This window comes from Peromyscus leucopus, chromosome 1, assembly GCF_004664715.2.
Source record: "Peromyscus leucopus breed LL Stock chromosome 1, UCI_PerLeu_2.1, whole genome shotgun sequence".
NCBI classification, from domain to species: domain Eukaryota; kingdom Metazoa; phylum Chordata; class Mammalia; order Rodentia; family Cricetidae; genus Peromyscus; species Peromyscus leucopus.
The window spans coordinates 158,181,409-158,204,120 of record NC_051063.1 but is presented as its reverse complement, the minus strand read 5'-3'; the positions used below and the strand labels follow the sequence as shown (position 1 = coordinate 158,204,120).

General features: G+C 45.6%; 1 protein-coding gene across 10 annotated transcripts in view; it reads right to left on the bottom strand.

Annotated features, from left to right (window-relative positions):
* Znf536 (zinc finger protein 536) overlaps positions 1–22,712 on the bottom strand; it is a 460,757-nt gene that overhangs the window by 252,909 nt on the left and 185,136 nt on the right. For all 10 annotated transcript variants that reach the window (XM_028877735.2, XM_028877746.2, XM_028877737.2 and 7 more), the window contains one exon: positions 5,856–8,033. In XM_028877735.2, the coding sequence (XP_028733568.1) occupies positions 5,856–8,031 (2,176 nt within the window). In that variant the 5' untranslated portion in view covers positions 8,032–8,033. The remainder of the gene's footprint in view (positions 1–5,855; positions 8,034–22,712) is intronic.

Sequence of the window (22,712 nt, the reverse complement as noted above, 5' to 3'; positions counted from 1 at the left end):
ATCATGGAGCACTGTGGGCTGGAACACAACACCCCTTGAAGCACACCAGGAGGGAAAGAGGGGATTGCCACATAGTGCCCAGTCTAGATATGGGTAAACTGAGCCCATCAACATGAGCCCATCAACAGAACGTTGGCTGGGCGTTGAGCAAGCATAGACCTAGAATCCAACCCTTCATGCCCCAAATGATGTCCACAGGTTACAAATACGCAGGGAGACAGAAGACCTTCCAGAAGCTCTTCTGCCATGCTTCTGGTGTGAAGCCTGTCAGAGCTGGGAGCATTTTTCTCTTGCTGAGTTGCTAAGGGACAGCAGCATCTAGCCTCAAAGGAAGCAGGGGTTACAGCCACGTTCAAGGGAGTAAGTGAGATGGGAGAAGCCCCAGGGTGTTACTGTGTGTTTGCAAATAGTTGTTTCTAAACACAAAACAATGAACATTCACCTTGGAATGGAAAGTTTATTCAAAGGAAGCCCTGGGAAGCATCCAAGCTCCCATAGGAGGAAGGAGGTGAAGTGACTGTCTCAAAGTGACTAGCATTTGCCAGTGACTGTCAACAAGCATCACAAGCTGCTCCAGGTGAATGGACCACCCCAGGACCATGTGGAAGAGCTAAGGACTGTAGGAGGTCACCCAGGCCTCTGACCCTTGCCCTCTCTAACATTCCCCAGAAGTCTCAGCCAGTATATCCATCCAGGCGGGGGGCCACCAAATCATCAACTTGGAAGACGGACCTTGGCCAGCGTCTGCCTGGGCACTGATTTGGCACACAGAAGCTGGGCCTCAGTAAATCTCCACAAACACAGTGGCCGTCTGCACATGCTCCCACGGCAGGGATGGAAGGGCTGCATATGGTATTCAGCTTTAACAGCTGAGCTTTAAAAAAAAATTTAAAAAGTGCAGCTTTTCATCTGCATGAAACAGCTCCCAAAGTTGGCGGTGGGGGGTGGGGGGCAGGAGGCAGGGTGATGGAGGAAAAGAAAAAAGCTGACAGGCGTAGGAGTAAGCCCCCAGTATGAAATTTTATTTTTCAAGAAATTTTAGACCACCTCCTGCTCAAAGGTCCCTTTGGAAAATGACAAGCTGCTTCCTGCCTGTGGTCCCTGAGTTTACTCAGTTCAAGTTGCTAAAAGCATCAAACAATGACTTCTTAAAATGAAAATGGAAGTGTCTTATCTATCTATGAGGGAGTTGTACCCATGCACTTGGTTGGGTTCAACATTTGTAAGGAGTTTGTAAATAAAATGATTGTTTCTAAAGAACAAAGTTGTGTTCTATAAGAGGGTAGGAGCCACCATGCCTTGGGGGTGTTCTTCCAACCTTGAACTCTCGTGGGGTGGAAGGTGGAGACCAAGGGACAGGGTGCAGAGTCTGGTACTACAGGTTTTCCCGAAATAGCCTGAAAACTTCTGCTTTCTCTTTCCTCTGCTGATAATGACTGTCTTCGGCTCTGCAGCCAGCTCCCCTCTCCCCCTCCCAGCCCCCTGTTGCTGCAGCCATCCCCGAGCTCCAGTATAAAGTTTGGCTTTTGCAGCAGGAAGCAGCTGGGCCAAGCAACCAGCGAATGATAATGACCTCAGAAATCTGCTGTTCGCTCGGCAACAATAGGGTGCTCAGTCTACTGGAAAATTGTGTTCATCAGCTAACTCTGCTCAGTTACTAATTGACATTGCCAAATATTTTAAGAACAATTGGAATGCACAAGCAAAAAAAAAAAAAAGAAAGAAAGAAAGAAAAAGAAAAAAGAAGAGGAAAAGAAAAAAGAAAAAAAGAAAGAAAAAAGATCTTAATCCTCAGACTTCAATGTTTTTCTTTTCTTTTTTGTTTTTTAAATTATCTTTTGAGGGCTTGGATTTGTTTGTGTGGAACAGGCAGTGGTTATCATGAATAGGGGTGTGGAGGGTGAATCACCAGAGGAAAAAAAGGTAGGAAAGGAAGAAAATCCATCATCTCACTATCACTAATGTATTGCAGGGGGGTCTGGATAAGGGCCTCTGATGCAGTCAGTGGTCAATGGGCCTACGGGATGGAGACTCAGCATCTCAGGAATGCATTCTAGCAACAAAAGCAGACTGACCCCCAAGGCTTTTAGCCCAGCTGACCAAATAATCCTTGTCCAACTCAAAATATTACAGCAGAAGAAGTAGGGGTTAACGATATTTCCATCTTTGTATTTCTCTCTCCCTGGCTTCCATTGATCATGCAACTTTGCTGACTTTATTTAATGAACGGAGGGTCAATGCATTCAATTACCCCCTTCCCACCATCAACACTTCAATTATCCCCACTCCAAAATGATGGGGAATTCGGAAGGTAACTGCCCTGTTGGATATAATGAACAGTATCGTTTCTTAGTACATTAAGTTTTAATTATACTAAGCATGATTTCCAAAGCAAAATCTGAAGAAACAGAACTTCGGTTGTTTTCTGACTCAGAGCAAAAGCAGAGGATACATCGGTCATTTGAGGGGAGGTTTTAGGGAAAGATGCAGAGATTAATGTCATCAGAGCCTTTGCATGAAAGCCAGAAAACGAGGAGGCATCAGAACAGCCGCCCTGCTCTCTAAATGTCATAAAAGAGTAAAATTTATAAGCTGATGCTCTCCAAATAGTTTCGCTTTGCAGTGCACACGGAAGCAAACGACATGCTCTATGGTGTGAAATTACAAATGAGTCAAAAATAAACAAACAAACAATAACAAAGGGAGATGGGGAAGTGATCTGTGTGGCAAGTTCTGTCGCTTTTCTGTTAGAAAATACGACCTCTCCGTCTGTCAAAGGTCCTAGTTTTCGCGGTTGATCTTAAGCTTGGTTCTCAGCAGTTTGGAGAGGCAAAAGAACAAACACATTTTCTGGTTCACTGGAATCATTTTCACATGTTCACTGATTCAAACATTCTTTTGCTCACATAACAAACAGCTGCATCCCACATTAGCCTAGCCAGTGACAGTCGCCCATCTCGGCAATAACTGTTTGATTGCAAACTTGACCCCTTCTTCGTCTCGGTCTGAGCAAGACATTTTTAAACAGCCACTCCGTTCCCAATCCTCCTTTGCAAAGAATTACATCAGATAACAAAGGGCGTCTCTGCCACTCATTGTAAGCCTTCTTCTAGAGATCTATTCTAAGAGGCTCTGTTAAAAAGGTTTTTTATGATGAATTCAAAACTACTATCATGTTAAGAGCAGCGATTTAAAAAGAAGAATTCATTGGTTAAGATCTGAAAAAATAGTTTCTCAGGCCCTACTGACCCAGTTTTCAACAAAAAAAAGAATCAAGCCATGCAAATGAAGTTTTGTGACATTGTTATGCAGTCTGAGAAATTTGTAAGACCGTGTTTTGCAGTTATTTCTTAATAGAAGCCTTAATAAGTACTTTTTTTCTTTACTGAAGGGCTTAAATTTTTTCCCTCCTCTTCACCTTGCAGGTTTCTAACAGGTAACAATAAAAATACCTATTGTGTCAAGAGTTTTATTTAAATGCATCTTTGAATCACACTTTATACAAGTCACACTTGTTAGAAAGAAGAGGGGAAAATGAATCAGATTTGGTTGAAAGTCCTAAATCCCAGCAAAACCTGAATGCCCTCAGACACGCAGCTGATTTGGACTGCAGAGTGGGTATGCCATCCATTTCCCTACTTAGTCAGAAAATTATGAAAGGGTCTGATTTGAATATGAAGAAAACAAAGAAGTCAAACCCCAAATGAAAGAATCAGTATTCACAATTGTAAAATCCTTCAACGGGGAAAATAAAGTGGAGAGCTAATGCCAACTTCTCTTAAGCAAGAAATATTTATTTATTTCTAAATAAGTCTGGATTTTGGTGTGCGCTTTTTCTTCCAGCAGAGTACTTAGAAATGGGGAGGCAGCAAGCAGCTGGCTATCACTTGGCCAGAAGGTGATGAAAACATGGTAAACATGTCATTAATAGAGCCGAACATTTGGTATTGAAATATTATGCTAAGGCCCTCTTGTTTGAGCGGGTCTGGGACAGGGAATGGAATCTGTCAGTGTGAAAACCACGTCACTCCAAAAACTAAAGGAATCCAGTCTGCTTCCCGATCTCTGCCTCTGGTAGCTCCTCAACCTCGGAAGAGCGAAGAACACATTTTCTGAAGAGACCCCTTTCCAAGAGGTTGGAAAGAGTCCCTGGAGACAGCTGAGGGATGCCCGGAGCTCACCATCCTGCATGTGGGGACCCATCCTGACAGAGCTCCCACTGACAGGAAGGACAACTTCACAACTTCTCTGGAGCACAAGGCCCCTCCACACAGTGTGACCTCATCCTCCCGTAGTCCCCACATCCTTGTTAGACTCTCCCGAAGCATCTTGTCAGTAATAAATCGCCAGCAAGTCCAGGACTCCACGAGCAGTGTGTTTCATGGGTATTTAAGCAGCAGCATTAAGTGCTATCGGAATCTCTGGAATGTGTAGTTCAGATTTATGTGTATTAACAATTCTTTACTGGCTTGTAATAAGCTGTCTCTCTCTCTCTCTGTCTCTCTGTCTCTCTCTCTCTCTCTCTCACACACACACACACACACACACACACACACACACACACACTTTATTCTACTATGAGTTTTGTTCTAGAAGAAAGGGAAGCTGAAGAGAGAGAATTACAACAAAGTGTACAGGCATCTAGTTAGTAACTACAACAATGAATCGCCTCTACGATGGAAATAACAGCCAACAGAGAAGACACGCACACACACACACACACACACACACACACACACACACACACACAGGCATGCACACACACAAATAGAGAGAAGAAAAAAACTTTTAAAAAATGACCCTCAGCAGCACACTGCCACATCTTTAACAGTGGGCAATGCAATGCCTCGAGGTGCCTCAAACTGTCTTTCATTTTCTAGACTTAATGGCTGATTGCAGAAATCAATGTTGCCATTAGTAACAGGGTATTTGTTATGGCATGATTTCCTCTGTTGTTAGGCAGTAGAATGATTACAGTATTAGCGAGGTGCTTTCTTTATAAAGGGCTGGAGATATAACTTTCAATTTACTATCCATTAGTAAGGGACTTTGGAAATGTGGATGAAGGCAACCTCTTACCTGCTGTTAGGTAGCGATTTTAATTTAGCCATCTTAGACTAGTATATTTATTCTTTTTTCTTTTTTCTTTTCCCCCCTCAAACAGGGCCAGGATGCTTCAGCATTTCATAGACATTTTTGATGACAGATTTTTCTGCTTTGCTAAAATAGAACTGTATCGCCCATGCAACACAGTACAGCTGATGACACACGGCCATGCATCTGTGTTTTCAAACCTCTGTGCTTGACTGAAACCATCAGAGGAAAGTGCTGTGGCTCTGGGGGCAGGTGAGCCAGACTGCAGTTTCAGAAGGGCACAAGAGGTAGGTAGGTTTGGCCTGGGGAGGGAGGCTGGGAGAGAACTCCCAAATGAAAGGCTTGTGTGGGTACAGTTAAGGGGAGGCAATGGAGACCCTCCACGTTCACATCCATATCTGGAGCCAAGCCTGAGCTCCTGGGTTCCAGAGACAAAGCTAAGAACCAGTTCCACAAGTGGAACTAAACAGCTGTAGGGGAAGGGCAAAGTGTGCCCCATCAAAAAGCATGCCACCCTCTTTATCACTGCAAAGGAGGCTCACCTGCCTTTTGCTAGTAGCTACAGTTCAAGGTTGAAAGAACAGTCCCGACTTTAGAGCAGGGCATGATCCTGAAGGAAACAGACACACAGCCTAGCATCCAGCCTGCCACCTTTTGTGGTCTAGCCACACTCAGAACCATCTTAAGGCCCAAAGCTGATGTGCAGGACCAAGCGGGTCCTGGCAGGAGGCAGGGCCCATCCCTTTCTTCTGTCAACCTACCTGAGGAAGATGGTGAAGAGGGGTGTGGACTGTCCTCCTGGGCGCTCCCGGTCTGCGACAGGCCACCTCCAGCCCCACTCTCCTCAGTCACATTAGAGGAGCCGGGTGTGGTGGAGCGGCTCACCGACTGGGACTCTTGGTCGCTGCCTGAGCCACGCCGCTCATCCAGGCCCACGCCCACATGCAGAACATCTTCATCATTCTTGCGGTCCCGCTTGTGAACGCGAGAATGCACGACCACCTGGTGGTAGGTGCGGAACACCCGTCCGCAGTCCGGGCACTCAGTGGGCTTCTCCTTCAAGTTCCCAGGACCCTGCAGGTTGTATTCGAGCGTCTGGTTGAGCCCATGTGACAAAAATTCCCGACTGCCTTCTAGAGGGTCGAGCTTATTTGGCAGGTCTCTCTGATTGCCCACTTTAGTGCTGTGAACCAAATCAGCAGGCATTTTCTGCTTGGAGCCATCTGCTCCCACTAACACATACTCCCGCTTCTCCTTATCAAACAGAACTCCAGCATTTGCCAAAGTGTCTTCGTGGTTTCGCGTGAGCTGATGCTCTTTAGATAAGAAGCCATGTTCCATGGCCATGCCCCTGGCCATGAGCTGCCAGGCCTGATAGCTGTTCACTGGGTCCATTTCTGCAGCTTTGGCAGCTGCCTGCAACCGTTCAATGCAGCTGGATTTTAGTGGTGGCACAAGGTTGAGGCAGCCCAGGAGGGAGTGCTTGTCTCCCTCCGGGACACTATGAGACATACTGGAAATGGGAGACAGTAGCTTTCCCAGAACCTCTTTCTCCTTGGCTTGGAGTTCCCCTTTGCCATAGAGCTGGGTGGGCTCACTCAGGCTGGCTTTGTCCTGGGCCATAAAGCCACTCTGCAGGCAGGAAAGGTACCTCGAGTACAGGTTGGCATGGGCCTCCTGGGACAGGCCGCCCATGGGCACTGACACCTCAGGCTCGGTGGGGGACTTGTTCTTCACTGACAGTTTGTTGAGGTGGACCTTCATGTGATTCTTCAGGAACCAAGGCTCTTTGAAGCGCCGACCACAGATCTGGCAGCAGTGCTCAAAGGAGTCTTTGTGCTTGCGCATGTGGCCCTTCAGGAACCAGGCCTGGCTGAACACCTGGCCGCAGACCTCACAGCGAAACTCGTTGGCCGACTGCTCTCCACCACCATTGGGACCCTGGCCCTGGGCCGACTCCGCAGTGATGTGTGCCTTCTCCACGTGGCTGATGAGCTCCTCTTCCTGTGAGGCCGCGAAGTCACACAATGTGCACTTGTACGGCTTATGCAAAATGCGGATGTGGCGGTCCAGCTCCTCACGCTTTTTAAACTTGCCTTTGCAAAAGGTGCATCTGAAGCCAGCAGCCGGGGTCACCGAATCCTCCTGCAGACTGGCTGGCTTGGGAGAAGGTGCCGGGTGGGCTACATCGGGCACACTGTGGTTGGGGGGCAAGGCTAAATTGCAGGTGGCCAATGGAGCCTGTTGGGCATGTGCCAAGGGCTTGAGATCAGACCTTGGTTGCATCAGACTGCCCTTCATCTGCTTGTCCCGCAGAATGGCCCTCTCCTCTAACTCATGCAGCAGTCGGTTCTCCTCACGCACCCGCCCGCGCCCTTTCCCTAGGTTGCCCAGCTTGTGGGTCCTGAGGTGAATCTTGAGATTTCCTTTTTGGGCTGCACGGTGGTCGCAGTAGGGGCACTTGAATGGCTTCTCGCCAGTGTGAGTGCGCATGTGCAGGGAGAGGATGCTATTGAATCGGAAACGCTTGCCACACAGAGGACACGGGTACTTCCGGTTCTTTCTGGCATCATCCTCAATGTCACTCATCTGAGACATGATGCCTAAGTTCTGCCCATTGAGGAACTGCTGCAGGTCCACACGCCCATTGAGGCTGTTGTCCACATCACGGCCCAGCTGATTGGCCAGCAATGCCATTTGGCTGCCCATGGGCTGTCCGCTTATGGGTACGTGGGCCTTTTCCTCAAGGGCTGCAGGTGGCTTCTCCTCTGGGTTGGGCCGCGAATGAAGCTCAGGAAAGGCATGGCTGAGCTGGGAAGTGATCTGGTGCAACTTCTGGCTCATGGCATACTGGCCATTGAGGACTGGGCCACTCAAGTGAGGCTCAGCTTCCGGTGCCGTCGAGGACACTCCAAGGCACAGACTCGCTTCTTCCATCCCTAGAAATAAAAATAGAGTTCAGATCTGTGCCAGGTAAAAAGCAATAGCATCAGTTAGGCATGGGTGGGGGTGGGAGAGGACGTTTGCATTTCAAGACTTACCTACCCATAATAATGCTAAGGAATTAGAGTAAAAAACAATAATAAAAAGATGAATTATTAAATGCCAATTATGCAATATGGCAGTGTCCTCCAATTTGTTTTGGGAATGGATCGTCTTCCTTGTATTCTCTATTTACAGACTGCAATTATTCATTCACATTTCAATTATTAATATTTTAACATTTTCAACACCTAATAACATATCAAGGCTCTGCGTGTTCAACGGATCCTCCTTTCCTTTCACAAAATGCCCCTACCTGTTGGCTCAGTCCAGAGTTTGCCTTAGAGCAGAGTGGCTTTTATCGAAAGACCAACAGGAGACTTTCTTTTCTGTTTACTATATTCAGTACACTCACCAGTCTTAAGACGAAAGAGATCATTTTATGATTTGGCCAAAGGAAAAAAAAATAGCACCAATAGCATGATATTTACTGGTACATAATAAAACAAGATAATGTTTTGGGAAAAAATAAAGTAAAGGACAGGCTTTAGAACAATAAAAGAGATTTTGCTTTAGTCAACAAAAAGTGCAGTAATATCTCATTAAGCTGATTAGTATGCTGCTTAGAAACAGTACTAGGTGCTGTAACACATGATTATAATCATAAAAATCCTTCAGTGTTTGCAAGGAAGCATTAACGAGGTATATTAAATTTTAAGGAGACTGCTAGTAGCAGCTTTGCAAACCTCAGAGATTAAGATTTAACCCTTATTTTACGAAACGCTGATTTTTGTCATCTGGTAACCATGTCCATCCTATACATGATCTCCTGATGGAATCTTGGTGGACTTGTGAGGCTGTTGGTGTTTGGATGGAGGTAGATTTGTGCCATATGATACTTCTTCCCTGTCCTTTGGCTTGCAAGACAGCTGAGCCAGGGTCTTTGATTGGCCTTAAAGAGATCTTTTGCAGAACTAGATAGAAACCAATTAAAATCCAGGGACGATGCCATAGGAAGTCTCAACCAAGTTTGAGTGTTTTTAATAACTTTCCCAATATACAGTAATGAGTACAAATTGTACCTGCAGTATGTGTTTTGCAGAAAATTAGAACTCAAAGCTGTTTGTTAAACACAAACACTCGAAGCTAGTCTGTGTAATTGTCTTTAATAGTCTCCTCTGCCCCCTCCACAGCCAGTGCAGAACAGCAAATGCCAGACTGTTTCAGGTAGATCAGAGGGCAGGCTCTCTTCCATATCAGAGCATGGAAGGTGCTTAGCTTGGAAAGCAAAGAGCCCATGCCCGGACTCCCTGTTTCCAGATATGCCTTCTCCATGAAGGAGTCCAGATTCACTTCCTGCTTTTAGATAGGTTTCTACAGATCTCTTCTTTGTGTCCCAGTCTTTCCATGTGTTGGCCAGCTAGATGGTCCAGGGGCCCTGTGTTTAACCCCAGCCAAAACTATGGGGCCAAGAAACTTCCCCTGGGGCACTTGTGAGGCCAGAGCTCAACTCTGGGGCAAGTACATTCTGCCCCAACAGAGTCCGCTGTTTTCTGCGTTCCTACCAGGTAGACTAGATAGTGTGTGGGATGGTGGTCTCTCGTGGGAGACTGGCTGCCTTAGTAAGAGAAAAGACATGGTGTTTAGTTCCAGAAGGGAGAGGGACTTCAGTCCAGTGTAGCCCTTGAATGATGGCATGGTCAACTCTGCACATGCTTACACACATTCACAGAGACACATACATGTTCACTTGCAGTAAAAGCAGCTTCCAATTTGCCATCTTCAATTTTGAAGACTGGTCAGGAGCTAGGTTGTCATGGAGATTCTAGAATTCATTCAACAAACCAATGAATTCTCACTGTGCATCAGTTTCTATCATTGAAGATAAACTGATGGGTATGACTGTCAGACTCCAGGAATCATGGAATCCACTGGCAATCAGGGAAGGGCACTCCCATAGTGTAACAACTGTAGGCATGAGTAGCCTCCAGGGCCTAGTTTGGAGCCCTTCAGCACCTTCTAGTCCTATCAAGCCATACTGGCTCCTCTCTTGATCAAATATGGATCATGTCCCTGGAGCCACATGACAGCACACAGAATTCCACCTTACAGCTCTTGGGAAGTTTGGAGGCCAACATGATTGGCCTATTTCCAAGGGCTGCCCAGTTGGCCAGCTCAGGAGATGTGAATACAAGAAGACATGCTATTTCAGGTCTCTAAGGCCAGGTGCCAGTTCAGCAGAGATAGGGGAGGAGGTTGGGAGTGTAAGCAACAAAGTTACTATCAGCTTGGACAAGGGGTGTCAAGTTGAAGTCCATGGATGCCTTCACCTGTCAGCAACTCAACATGGGAATCTTCAAGTTCACCTTGATTATAGAATTCTTCTATTCTGCCCCAAAGGAAAGATTAGTTGTTGTTGTTTGTTTAAATCAACACCATTTTTTTTTCTGATACCAGTGCTAATGTTTTAGTGGAGAGGGAAATATAACATTCTAGAATGTGCTATCCAAGTTCTTCAGAATTGACTTCTTGATGTAGGTCTGAACTTTCAGGACCCTTTACACCCACTTTGATGGAGGGTGGTCCTCAGCTCTGTTCTATTTCATCTTCTAACTCCCTTAATTGGAGTCCTCCTGAATAGGCCAGCATGTCACCACTTCTCTGAGAGCAGATTTCATGAGATGAACCCTAAGGTTCAGTTGGCTCATCTTGGATTCTGTGTCCCCCAATAATGGACAAGCATGAACAGACCCTAGAATCACTGCTTATAGGAGCAGCTAGGCCCCAAAGGCGATTCACCTTCATTTCAACCCCAGATTTTCACAAGTTCAAGAACATTTATAGTTCAGAGGCTGAAGGTCTAAAAACATCATCACTGTGTCCCTCCATCCAGGTGCCCATGGGGTTCATATAGTCTTTAGCCACCTTTGCTGGCCCTACTCTGGGCACTAAGGGACAGATAGTGACCACTCCCTTCAGGATCTAACCACCATAGAGCCCATACGTTCAGAAGGACCAGCCATGACCCAGAAGATTCTCCAGGCCCCTGAGATGAGCCTGCCTGAAAGCTGGGCAGTGGGTGCCACTGCCCTGCTGCTGTACGGTCAGATATGTCTCTGACTCCTCACTTTCCATGAGCAGGTGGGCCCAGGCTGCTGCTGGCTGTCATTCCAAACCACTGTCTGCTACTCCACTCGAAGCAAGAAAGGGGAATGTGAGTTCTTGGAAAGAATGTGAGGTAATTGATGTTCTGTCCCTGGGCCAAAGCAGCTGAGGCAGGACAAGCTGGCCTTGGGCCCAGCCTGGAACTCACAAAACCTCGGCCAGCCCCAACTTCTCCACACTTAGCAATCCACAATTCATTTAGGCCTCACCTCAGCCATTCAGCAAGTATTGGTTATAAACCTTCTAATGTACCTGCCTTGTGGGCCATGGGCCATCACAGAATGAGAAAGTATCTACAAGAACTATGTTCAAGGTTAGAGAGATATGCCGTGTGTGTGTGTGTGTGTGTGTGTGTGTGTGTGTGTGTGTGTATACTCACATGCAGTCATGTACAAACATACAAGCACAGACATCAAGAATGACTGTTAAGAGTGAGGCAGGGATTCCTCAATGGTGGCACTCCAGCAACTCACACAAATATATACCGTGGGAAACGAAGGGTCATTTATCCTACTATTAAAGGATTGGATCCAGCTGCTGCTGTAGGCGCTCACAGGACTGGAGGAGGTGGACTGCCTGTGAGAGCTCCACTATTCTTACAGGGAGTATTATTACTCCTTTCCTTAGCCTTCCAGGGAACAAATGCATAGAGAATGCCTTCCTGTGGGGATCACACTGCTTCCTCATAGGCCATACAGCAAGTGTCTGACTGTGACCTGACCCCCACCCTATGGCTAGCTCCTAATAAGCAAAGGACTCATGCATATCCATATACAATTCTGGACTTCAACAGCTAGTTTCCAAGGAAGATTTTAGCCCATGTGCTTACTCTATACTCTACTAGCAGCCCAGCTAGGAACTCAGCATCCATGCTGCAGGAGTTGGGGGCCCACATCAAGAAGACATGGGCTAACAGAGTATATGCCATGACCCAGGCCTTCGGGTACTAAGCAATCTGAAACTCTGAGTACTATAACCAATATTTTCACATGGTTAGAAAACTCAAAGTATCATCAAAGCATGTAAACCAGTGAAAGCTATAGCTCCTGCCTCCCTTCCATAAGGCCCTCAATCCCTAATACCACAAACACACAAACAAAATAACTGCTCCACAATGAAAATGGCTTGCTCTGCACCTACAGTTTTTGGTCCCATCATGTGAATCATTAAGCATTGCTTGATGGATGGAAGGAATCAATGAATACATAATTACTTAAATCTAGCAAAGGCAGGCAACTGTTCTCACTGGAGGTGACAGTTAGAAGTCACAGAGACTATCACAGCATTCCACCTGGTCCTGACCTACCCTGAGTCACAGTGAACACTGCTGGCATTCAACGTCATGGTCAATGCTGATGAAGAATCAGCCTGGCATGTGAGTTTCAGCCACCCAAAATTTCCCACCATGGTGTTGGAAGTTCTGGGTTCTACCTATGAAGACAAATGGGTCTAGCAAAGGCTTTTGAAGGCCTCTCCCTGAGTTCTGCAATGCCACTATTCATGAGGAAGGGAATGTCAGCTCCTGTGACACCTGCCATTGGATATAGACTATCAAAATGCCTTCCCATTAGCCCATCACCACAGGTACCTGGAGCCATTCAGCTGCTTTTGATAGAGCTAATGATTATTTTCACTTTTGCATTACTCCTTTCAAAACTATTTCCAGTGATATCAATGACAAAAGCACTCACTTAACTCTTCCGAGAGGACTTAATTGTATCTTTCCCTCAAGATGAAATTTAAATCTATCAGGACACCAGAAATGCCAGTAGCCATAAGTTTAAATAAGTTTTACACAAAAACACAGTTCCATTTTGCAAGCACAGGGAAGGGGAAAGCCTCATGAATTGTCTCAAAAATAAAGATCTTGCCAGTAAGTTGCATGAAAGAGTTTGATCCTTATACTATGAAGAAGAATGTTGGAAATAAAATGACTTTCAGAGTAACTGCAAGTGGACTTTTTAAAAATTAAGTGTTGTTGTCTAGCCAAGCACAACTAAATATTCTAAATTTTATCAAAGTAAGCAAAAATGCGCCTGGGACACCTTGGGGGAATCCCACACCTGAGTTGCCACGCACAAATGGAATTTGTTTCCCTTAACAGTATGGGAGGTTCCAAAACAACTGAGTTTGTTCAAAAGAGTCTCATAGCCTGCAGTTCTGGTTGTGAGGGAACATTCATCTCCCCCAAAGCCAAAAGACTCTGACTCTTTCCTGTAACCCACCTTGCTTTCTTCTGCGTAAGTTAAGCAATAATCAGACAAGTTCACCTAGACTACAATAGCTTATTAAATACAATTTTCCCAATTGTTGATGCTTAACTGTTTAAGCAAGGTTGTTCTAAACATCACACACTCCTGTTCTGAAATACAGAACACCAGACTACTGAACCTTTTCGGGGTCATTAAACAGCTGTAAACATTATTACAAAAATAAACCAGAGATTTCATGCTTACATTTTGGCCTAGAGCTTGCTGTGCTAAGCAAGCTCAAGCACATTATTTTTTTTCAGCTCTTACAATCAACGCTGGTGACATTTGGGCATCCAAACAAATTACATCACAAACATTACTGAGGTGGGCAGGATACTGAGTGGTTTATTTGCCAGATGATTAATAGATAAACAAGAGGGCAGCATGGGTGACCTGTTCCATTTTTGACTGATGTGTAGGCAATGCTTTGAGACAGGGCCAGAAACAGTTAAAAAACCTTACTGAATATATTAATGAGAACATGATATTCAAATAAGACTATGGGGGCTGGAAATTGTGCAATGGAGAAAACTGAGTTTGAGCTGAGGGTCAAACTTTCAGACTTCCTCAAATCAATGCCTTTACTGCCTCTAATAGTGAGTGGGACTTGGCAGAGCTTGGCATAGCATGGAGCAGGAGGCAGCATCCATGTTGGTGGACACAAATTACCACCATCAGCATCTTTGCTGCCTACACTATCAAAAGCATCCTCATCTTCATAATCTTCTCATTCCTGAGGAAAGATATGCCAACATTGTGCCAAGCATATCACAATTATCAGTTCATGTCAGCCTTACACAATCTTACAGGTGCCTACACCATTACAAGTAGTGAAAAATAAGGAAACTGGGGTTCCTAAAATAAAAGCGCTACTAAGTCTGCTGGGAAACCTGACTCCAGAGCCCAAGCAAAGACAAATGGGTGGGTTACTTTTAATGTTAACACCACATACATTCATGTTGCATTACAACACTCACATGCCAACTCCTTCACTCAGACAGTGAAAAGGATAAAGGAACCCACAGCCATGGGCAAGTTCATACCTGGCCATGGAATACACATGTGAAGATATATAAATAGACAGAAAGGCATTTCTGGGGACTGTGTTGGTAGGGCAGAGGTGGCAGGCACCATGGATATAGAAAGCATGTCTGTCCCTTACTGGTTAGCAGACCAGAAGGGTACCCAAAAGTTGTTTTAGACTCTAATGGTTTCTTACTATTTACAAATGCTGATACATCATCCTTTAGCTCCTTTTCTGAATCAAGGGAGTTGCTCCCCCAATGAGGAAAAATGCCACTTGAAGAGCCATTGAAGAGAATTCAGTGGTGTGACACCCCCCCCCCATGACCTTGGGTACATGCCCAGGTCTCAGTTTATAAAACTAACTGATATTAACTGTCCTTTTGACATCCTAGGATTCTGAGATGGCAAAACAACAAAACCCAGCATGGCATCTAAATGATTGACAATTCTAGCTCTGCAAGAACCCTACCCAGATACTAACCGCAACATTTAGTATCCTTGTTTTTAGATTCAGAAAGCATACTGTATTAGCTGATCTTTGTTTCTGTGTCCAACACAGAAAGATTTGTTTTGGTTTGTGGGTTCAGAGGATTCAGTCTGCAGTTGCTCAGTCCCATGGGTTTGAGAACAGCTTCATGGCCACAGGCATATGTAGTAGAGGAGAGCTGTTCTCCTTGAGGCAGACAGAAAGCAGAGAAAAAGAGCCAGCAAGAGAGAGAAGCTCTAGGTATAATATACCCCTAGATGCACCCCCAGTAACTTACTTTTTCTGACTAACTCCTACCTTCTAAAGTTCCCAGAACCTCCAACATAGCACCACAAGCTGAGACGTGAAGAAATATAAAGTGGGAGGGTAGTCTGTCATGGAGAGGGATCTCAAGATGATGAGAAGACAGTGCCCGGAGTTGGAAGACACAGAGATGGAGCACCTTTCTAGACCTCTCACAGTCCACCTTCAGCTCTCCATATCTGTCAGCCCAAATCTATCCTCCATGTTCTAGCTGGCTCTTCCAGGAAGCCTTCCCAATTTGTCCCCAGGACAGAGTATGTCACACCTTCCTCAGAACCAGCAGGCAGTTTCTCTGGATTGCTGAGACAATCATGACATCTGTCCTGCATGCCCAGCCAAAGGAGGTCATGTGATTTCTCTTCCTCTGCTGGAGCTGGGAGTGGACATCCTATCCTAACCAAGCATTCTGCAGCTCCAAGAGGATCCAGGCCTGGGAAAACTTCCTTCTACTGATTACTCAACTCCATGCCCAAGAGAGGATGGTGCCCAGAGCATCAAAGAAGTGAACAGCAGAAATCAGTCCTGGTGACACAGGACTGTGATATCAATGTTCTTTAGGCTGAGGCAGGAGGAACACCAGTTCAATCATTCCTGGGCCATAGAGTGAATTCAAGGGTGACCCGGGCAACTGAGTGAATCCATGACTCAAATAAAATGTGAAAAATGAAGGGCTGGGGATGTAGCTCAAAATTCGACAGACCTATTTGCTTAGCACGTACAAGGCTCTAAGTTTAATCTCTATCACTAAAAGGGAAAGGGGGAGGCAGAAATCTGTGAGCAACAGCCCAGCCCCTACCTGCTAAATTCCAGTCCCTCAAGCCCTGCTTTGGTTCTCCTGAATGAGATAATCTGGAAAGGCAACTGCCCCCTTGTTCTCTGGAATTGATGTTATCTCAATGCATTCATGTCCATCATAGAAATCAGAAAGGAAAGGAAGGGGGAGAAGGGAAGGGAGAGAAAAACAAAGAAAAGATGGTAGGGAAGGGTGGAAGGGAGCAGAGGAAAGGGAATAGTGGAGGAGGGGGAAGAGAAGGGGAGGGAAGAGGCTTTGGGAGGAGAAAGGAGAGAAGGAGGAGAAAGAGGAGAGAAGGGGAGGGATGGAAAGGAAAGAAGAGAGTAGAAGAGGGGAGAAAAAAGGGATGAGAGGAGAGAGGAGAGGGAGAGAGGAGGGGAGCCCAGTCTCTACATGCCTTTAAGAAAGGCTTCCCTTTTCCAGGACAGTGTGAAACCGGAGAAGACAGCAGCAGTTGTCAGGAGTGTATTGATTGCTACCATCTTGCTGGCTTTCTCAGTTCCTCTTTTAAACGGAGCTGGTCATGGCAGGAAGTTAGCTATTTAATCCTCTATTAACCAGCCTTGGCTCCCCACTCTGCCTGTGGCCTTGGAGGGGAGCACCCTCTTCTACTCACAGCCAGTGCTCTGAGAATGAGGAGGCTGGCAGGTGCCGCAGTGAATGATGCCTCCTGCCCCAAGGGCTTTAGGGAGCCAGAGAGCAGGCTCTACCTCCACACCCTTCACCCCAGATTAAAACCATTTACATCTGAGCAAACTGGAATAGAATCCCAGGTTGACTGGTTTCTTTTCATTTCACTGAAGCCTCAGATTGGATTCAGCCTGAAACTAAATATAACAGAAAATGTCTATGTGTCATGGTGACCAAAGGAGGACTGGTTCTGAAGAGGTTGAACTAAGAGATTTGTCCATAGGGCACTTATAAAAGACAAGAGCTCAGATATGTACCATCTCTTAGACATGTGTAATTGCTGCTGGATACAACATCTGGGAACATCCTAAGTGCTCCCCTGGCTGTAGCAGCAGGAAAGACCAAAGTCCTTTTTGATCCTTGAGACCCTAGTTCAACATCCTTGGCTCCCACCACCCAGGGGACCACCAGGTTGATCTGGTGTGGCCTTTGCTAGGCTGATGGGAGACTGAAGTCACTGATGGAACTGGTCCTGAAAAGGGGCGTGGCACAGAGCACAGGTGCATTGAAAGGCTACACCTGCTAACATCCTCCACCTCCTGCAGCATCTCCTCCTCTTGTTCCTCTTCCTCTGCCTCCTCCTCATTCTCCTCTTGTATACCCTCCCCACCCCATTATCATCTGCATCTCAACATTGCAGGTCATCCTCAGCCATCCTCTGAGCCACACACTCAGGGAACTCTTAACAGTCACAAGCATATGTGGCTGCCAAGCAGTTAATGTGTGTACCTCCCTTATTTTTAAAAGTATTTTCAACTAATGAAAAAAGTTGAACACCTCCATTTGAAACCTAGACAAAAGCTATGGGACCAGGCAATTCACAGGAGACATGGAGTTTGGCTAATGACAATAAAAATGTCACTCCAGACTAGAAAGAAAAAAGCCTCAAACAATGGCCAGTTCCCTTTACAATCATTGTATTAAGGATCAGTCGCTAAGTTCCCCTCACAGAGGTATATTATGGACATATAACACACTCCAGGTAGAATTGGGAAGAAGAGAATTTGGCTGCTGACTGTGGGCTGAGGACCCAAGACGCAGTGAGGACATATGGGAACCATAATATTCCTTACAAAATCAGAACCCAAGGAAGACAGACTAGCAAGGCAGGCATACTAGAAAGTTCTCTCAAGTATATGTTGAGATCAGAGGTAGCAACAGAAACCTTAGTGTCAGAACACAGTCTTATATTGCCTACTTTCCCCCAGAAAAAATTGTAAGAAAGCATGTGTGTGGCAATCCTTCCCAGGAAAATATGCTGCTGGGCCTCATGCCACACTGCACAACACCCAGGTCCTCTGCCAGCCCCAAACATCCTTGCTTCCCCAACATCCATGAGATTTCTCCATTTATTTTTGATGGCCAAAGATGAAAAGTGGACATTTTTTTTCTGATGTCCATCTAAGCAGAATTTGTGTCAAAGACTTTCAGAAAATCGCCACTCTTGTCATCAACTAGCCCCATGTCCCACCCCTCTCCTCTACATTCTCTTCTGCCTGGGATCACTTGTGAACAGTAGCTGTGTGCAACCTTTCCTCAGAGATAATCCCCAAAGGAAGCAATACGTAGACAATAATGGCAGAGCTGTAGAAGTCTCAGAGACTGCCTAGCTCCTAGTCAGTCTAAATGCTTTTTACACATAGGTAATCTGAGGTCAGAAGTTGGGGATGACACATGTAATTATACATTAATTTAGCAGCCATGTGTATGTGTCATACATCCACTGGTTAATTTTTAAGTACTCAGAAATAAGGGAGATGCTAAGTAAATGAAGAGATAGGTGAATGGACAAGTGGGTGGGCAAGTGAATGAGTGGGTATGGATATGAGTGAATAGGTAGGTGGGTGAATGGACAATTGAAAAGGTGAGTGGATGGATGGGTGCATGCATGCATGATGCATGCATGCATAAGTGGTTTGGTGTAAGGGTAGAAGGGTGGATAGGTGCATGAATGGGCAAATAGATAAAGGAATCCTTGCTGTTCACACAGAGAGATGGATATGCATTCTAATTGCAGATTCCTACTGGCCTTGCTTCTCACCTCTCAGCTACCAAATGAGTCTAGCTGCTATAAAAATATGTCCACAACACACCTCCTTCCACCAGAATTCAAGCTCATTAACATTCTCCAGCTAGACAACTTTCAGGCCCTTGATCCTATGATGTCCTGTGTGTAATGACTCATGGGGTTTAGGAAGTCAAGACACCCATCTCCTGTTGTCTCCCTGGACCTCTGTAGAGCCCAGGGATGATGTGTATGCTCATAAAACACCCTGAGACCTCCAAGTCCCCACCATCTGGGATGTGACTCTCCCAAGATACACTTAGAAGGTGTCTAGAGGCTACTGCATTGGACTTAGGATTGAAGATATCCCAAAGACAGGTTCCTGAAGTTGTCCCTGCAGACACCCCATCTGGAAGCCCAGCTCAGAAGGCAAGCTGGAATGCTTCCCTTGTCCTTTAGTGTGTTTGCTTTGTATCATGTTACACCAGGCTGATGTGATGTAATGTGACAACCCCCGACCCATGAAATACATGAATCAGAATACTCCATGTATTTAAAGGAATACAGTTCTTTTCCAGAAGTGGCTAATTATAAACTGCAGAATTTGTAGTGCTGTTAAAGTCAGTAGCAGGATTTTAATAACCAGGGTATTTTGTAACTCAAGTTCTTTATATGCCCAAGGAAACCAGTCTCTACTTGTTTGTAGCTTCCTTGGGAAATGCAAAGATCCTGCTAAGTAGACCACCTTTGTGGGGCTCCTAAGTCACACATGGCACTAAGTACTGACCATGACCACCTCACCCCTCAGTTCTAATGGGAGGAAGATTGTCCTACATGGAAAAACTCTCTGGAGATACCATTCCAGGCTCCAGAATCCTTGCCATGTCTGGGATTTCCTGTATGAATGTCCACAATAATGGTGGGCACAGAAAACTGAATGCAGATTCTTTAGTCCACTGCAGGGGGACTAAACCGGTGCTCATCCTCCACCATACATGTGTTCCAGAGAGCCTGCATGATTTTCTCATATCTCCTCAATCCCATAGCTGAGCCATAGTACGGGGGTGACTATCAGATTAGTTGTAGATAGTCAAAATATTCTATTGCCCTGCCTTGGACAGTTGGTTCAAAGCTCAGCACATGATCTAAGTCATGCCAATGAGAGTAAGAGCTAAGGCTTGTCAGGAAGTTGCAACATAGTTCAGGTGCTCTCAGTAAGATCTGAAACTACAGCAGTCATTTTGCTGTAGCTCCAGATAGAAGTATCTATAGTGGTCTCCACAGTGATGTGCAGTACTTGAGTCCAAGGCCACCCACCACTGAGGAAGTAGAGGAGATAAGCCACCTTCTCATTAGCATAATTTGAATTTCTGTATCAAATGGTACCTGAAGCTGGTACTGTGTACATACCACACATTCACATAAATAAACACGGCCTTCTAGTGGTATTGGGTTGGCTATTCTGTCAGACAAAAGTAGTGGAGTTGTGGAGTCCTGATGGATTAAAAAAGGAAGCAATCAGCTGTGTCCATGCTGCTTGCTCAGTGCTCACTCTGTCTTCAGCCCTCTCCCTGCCCATAACTCATTGATATCTTTGCTTTCTTCTGATGTGCTCATTCAAACCCAGCATAGCTCGAGCACAGGGGTCTCTATGCACATTCTGAGAAACCTAGCCATGTGTTGCCTTGGGTTTCTCTAAACGTTTCTGGATTATGAAGTGGGAAAAGAAATGGTGCGCCTTCTCCTGCATTCCTGGCCACAGAAGGCACAATCCACAACAGGGGTCAAGAATTTACTGCTCCAGGCTGGAGAGATGGTTCAACATTTGAAAGAGCTTTTTGCTCTTCTAGAGGACCAGAATTCAGTTTCCAGCACCCACATCAGGCTGCCCATAAGCACCTGTAACTCCAGCTCAGGAGGTCTGATGCCCCCTTCTGATCTCCCGAGCATTGCACATACCCACACATAGACACATAATTTTAAACTTAAATTGCTCACTGTACTGGGCTGCCCCTTGCCATTAGCCACAGGATCTGAAACCCCACAGCAGGGCATTACTCTCAGGGATTCAGGTCAAGGAAGAATGAGCTTGCTGCTGGTGACCCTGGTGTCCAACAGTCCTCTGGAGTCTGTTTTTAACAGACCCCCTGTTCATTACATGTCAATTCTCCTCTCCCATCACCATCTAAGATCTCTAGCCAAGTGTCACTGCCCTGGCTTCCCTAGACCCAAAAGATGCCTTTGCACTCTGAGAACTCCCCCATGCTCAGCAGACTCTGTTACTCATAAACATGTACAGGCAACGGTGAAAGTACCCCCAGAGTGTTGCCTGTGGTACAGGTGTCATGAGTGCCTCTTGCTCCTATTACCACCATGAACTATAGGGAATGGTTCCTTGTCACCTTTTCATTGTACAAGAAGGTCAATAAGGCCAGAGGCCTGGAGCTTACCCAGTGCTCCACTCTAAGTTCAGGCTCCCAAGCAGCTGGCTGTGTGTGAGAAATTAAGAGCGTGTTGCTTGGAACACACAGAAAAATTAAGAGGAGGCCAAAAAATGAGCTGCAGTTAGTCCCCATGGTCCCGAAGCTGTATTCTCACACCAACATCATGTATTCCCTGCAAACAGGTGCAACCCTAGAGCCTCAGCATAGCCATGGACCTATAGGCAGGGAGCTTCCTGCCCAGACCCTGGAAGACCTGACCTCATATCTCTTTTTCCAGAAGCCATGCTTGGCCGTAACAGGAAGCCTGTGATGCCTGCATCTGCGTCCTTTGAAATCCCAGCCATGTTACTGCTTCTCTGACTGCCCACCTGCCCCTATCACCTCTTAGACCCATGCCCACAGCTGTGGCAGCTGCAAACTTTGCCCCTTTTGAAGCCCTGGGAGAATGTCCTACCCTAATGTGTCTTTCATGCAGAGTGGGCAGACTCTTGGAGTTCGGAGACAGACTGAGAAAGTCATGTAGAGTGTTACCTCCCCATTGGCCAGAGCCTGGCATGCATAATCTCTGACCTATTAAACCACTTTACCCCTAGTATCTTAGACTCCACAGGTCTCCATGCCCAGCAGAGATAAAGAAAAGAGACTAACTGACCTCTTGCTCACTCATTCATTCATTTAACCAGGTACAGAATAGCCATTACATCATTTTCTGCCTTCTTCACTAACCATAAACTCTGTGATGGTAGTGACATTTCCGCTGTTGCATTTCTCTGATGCCCATTCAAGTGCCATAACCACCCTGAATATGTTTTCTTGCTAAAATTACTTATTGTAAAATAAGCAGAATATTAATGACAAATATTTATGTAGTAGATAGAGGGGAAATTGCATGAAAAGATAGATTTGTGGGTCTGTAGATGGATAAACAAGACTATATGTCAATAAATAGAAGAAAGAATGGATGCATGCATGCATGGATGAATAAATGCGTGGGTGGGTAGAGGGTGGGATGTGTGGATGGATGGTTAAAAGTATGCCTAGATAAATGAATAGATGAAACATATACATAGGTAGATAAAAGGATGGTTGGATAAATGTGCAATAAGTAGATGCAAGAAAAGGATGGGGGGTGAATGAATAGAGGGATATGTGATTGTCAGAGGGAGATGCAGGTGATTGGAAAGATGGGTAGATGGATGGATAGATTATGGCTGAATATATAGGTAAGTAGATAACTGGCTGAAGAGTGGAAGGATGTGTGGATGGATAGTTGAGGGGATAGATGGATGAACAAATGGGTAGATGACTGAGTAGGTTAATACAAGAAATAGAGGAGGGATAGAGAGAGATAAAAAAAGATAACAAATGGAGAGATATTTGGATGGGAAGACAAAAGGATAGAAAGGGATGAAGAGATTGATGGATAGATGGGTAGAATTTAAGAGATGGATGGATGGATGGATGGATGGAT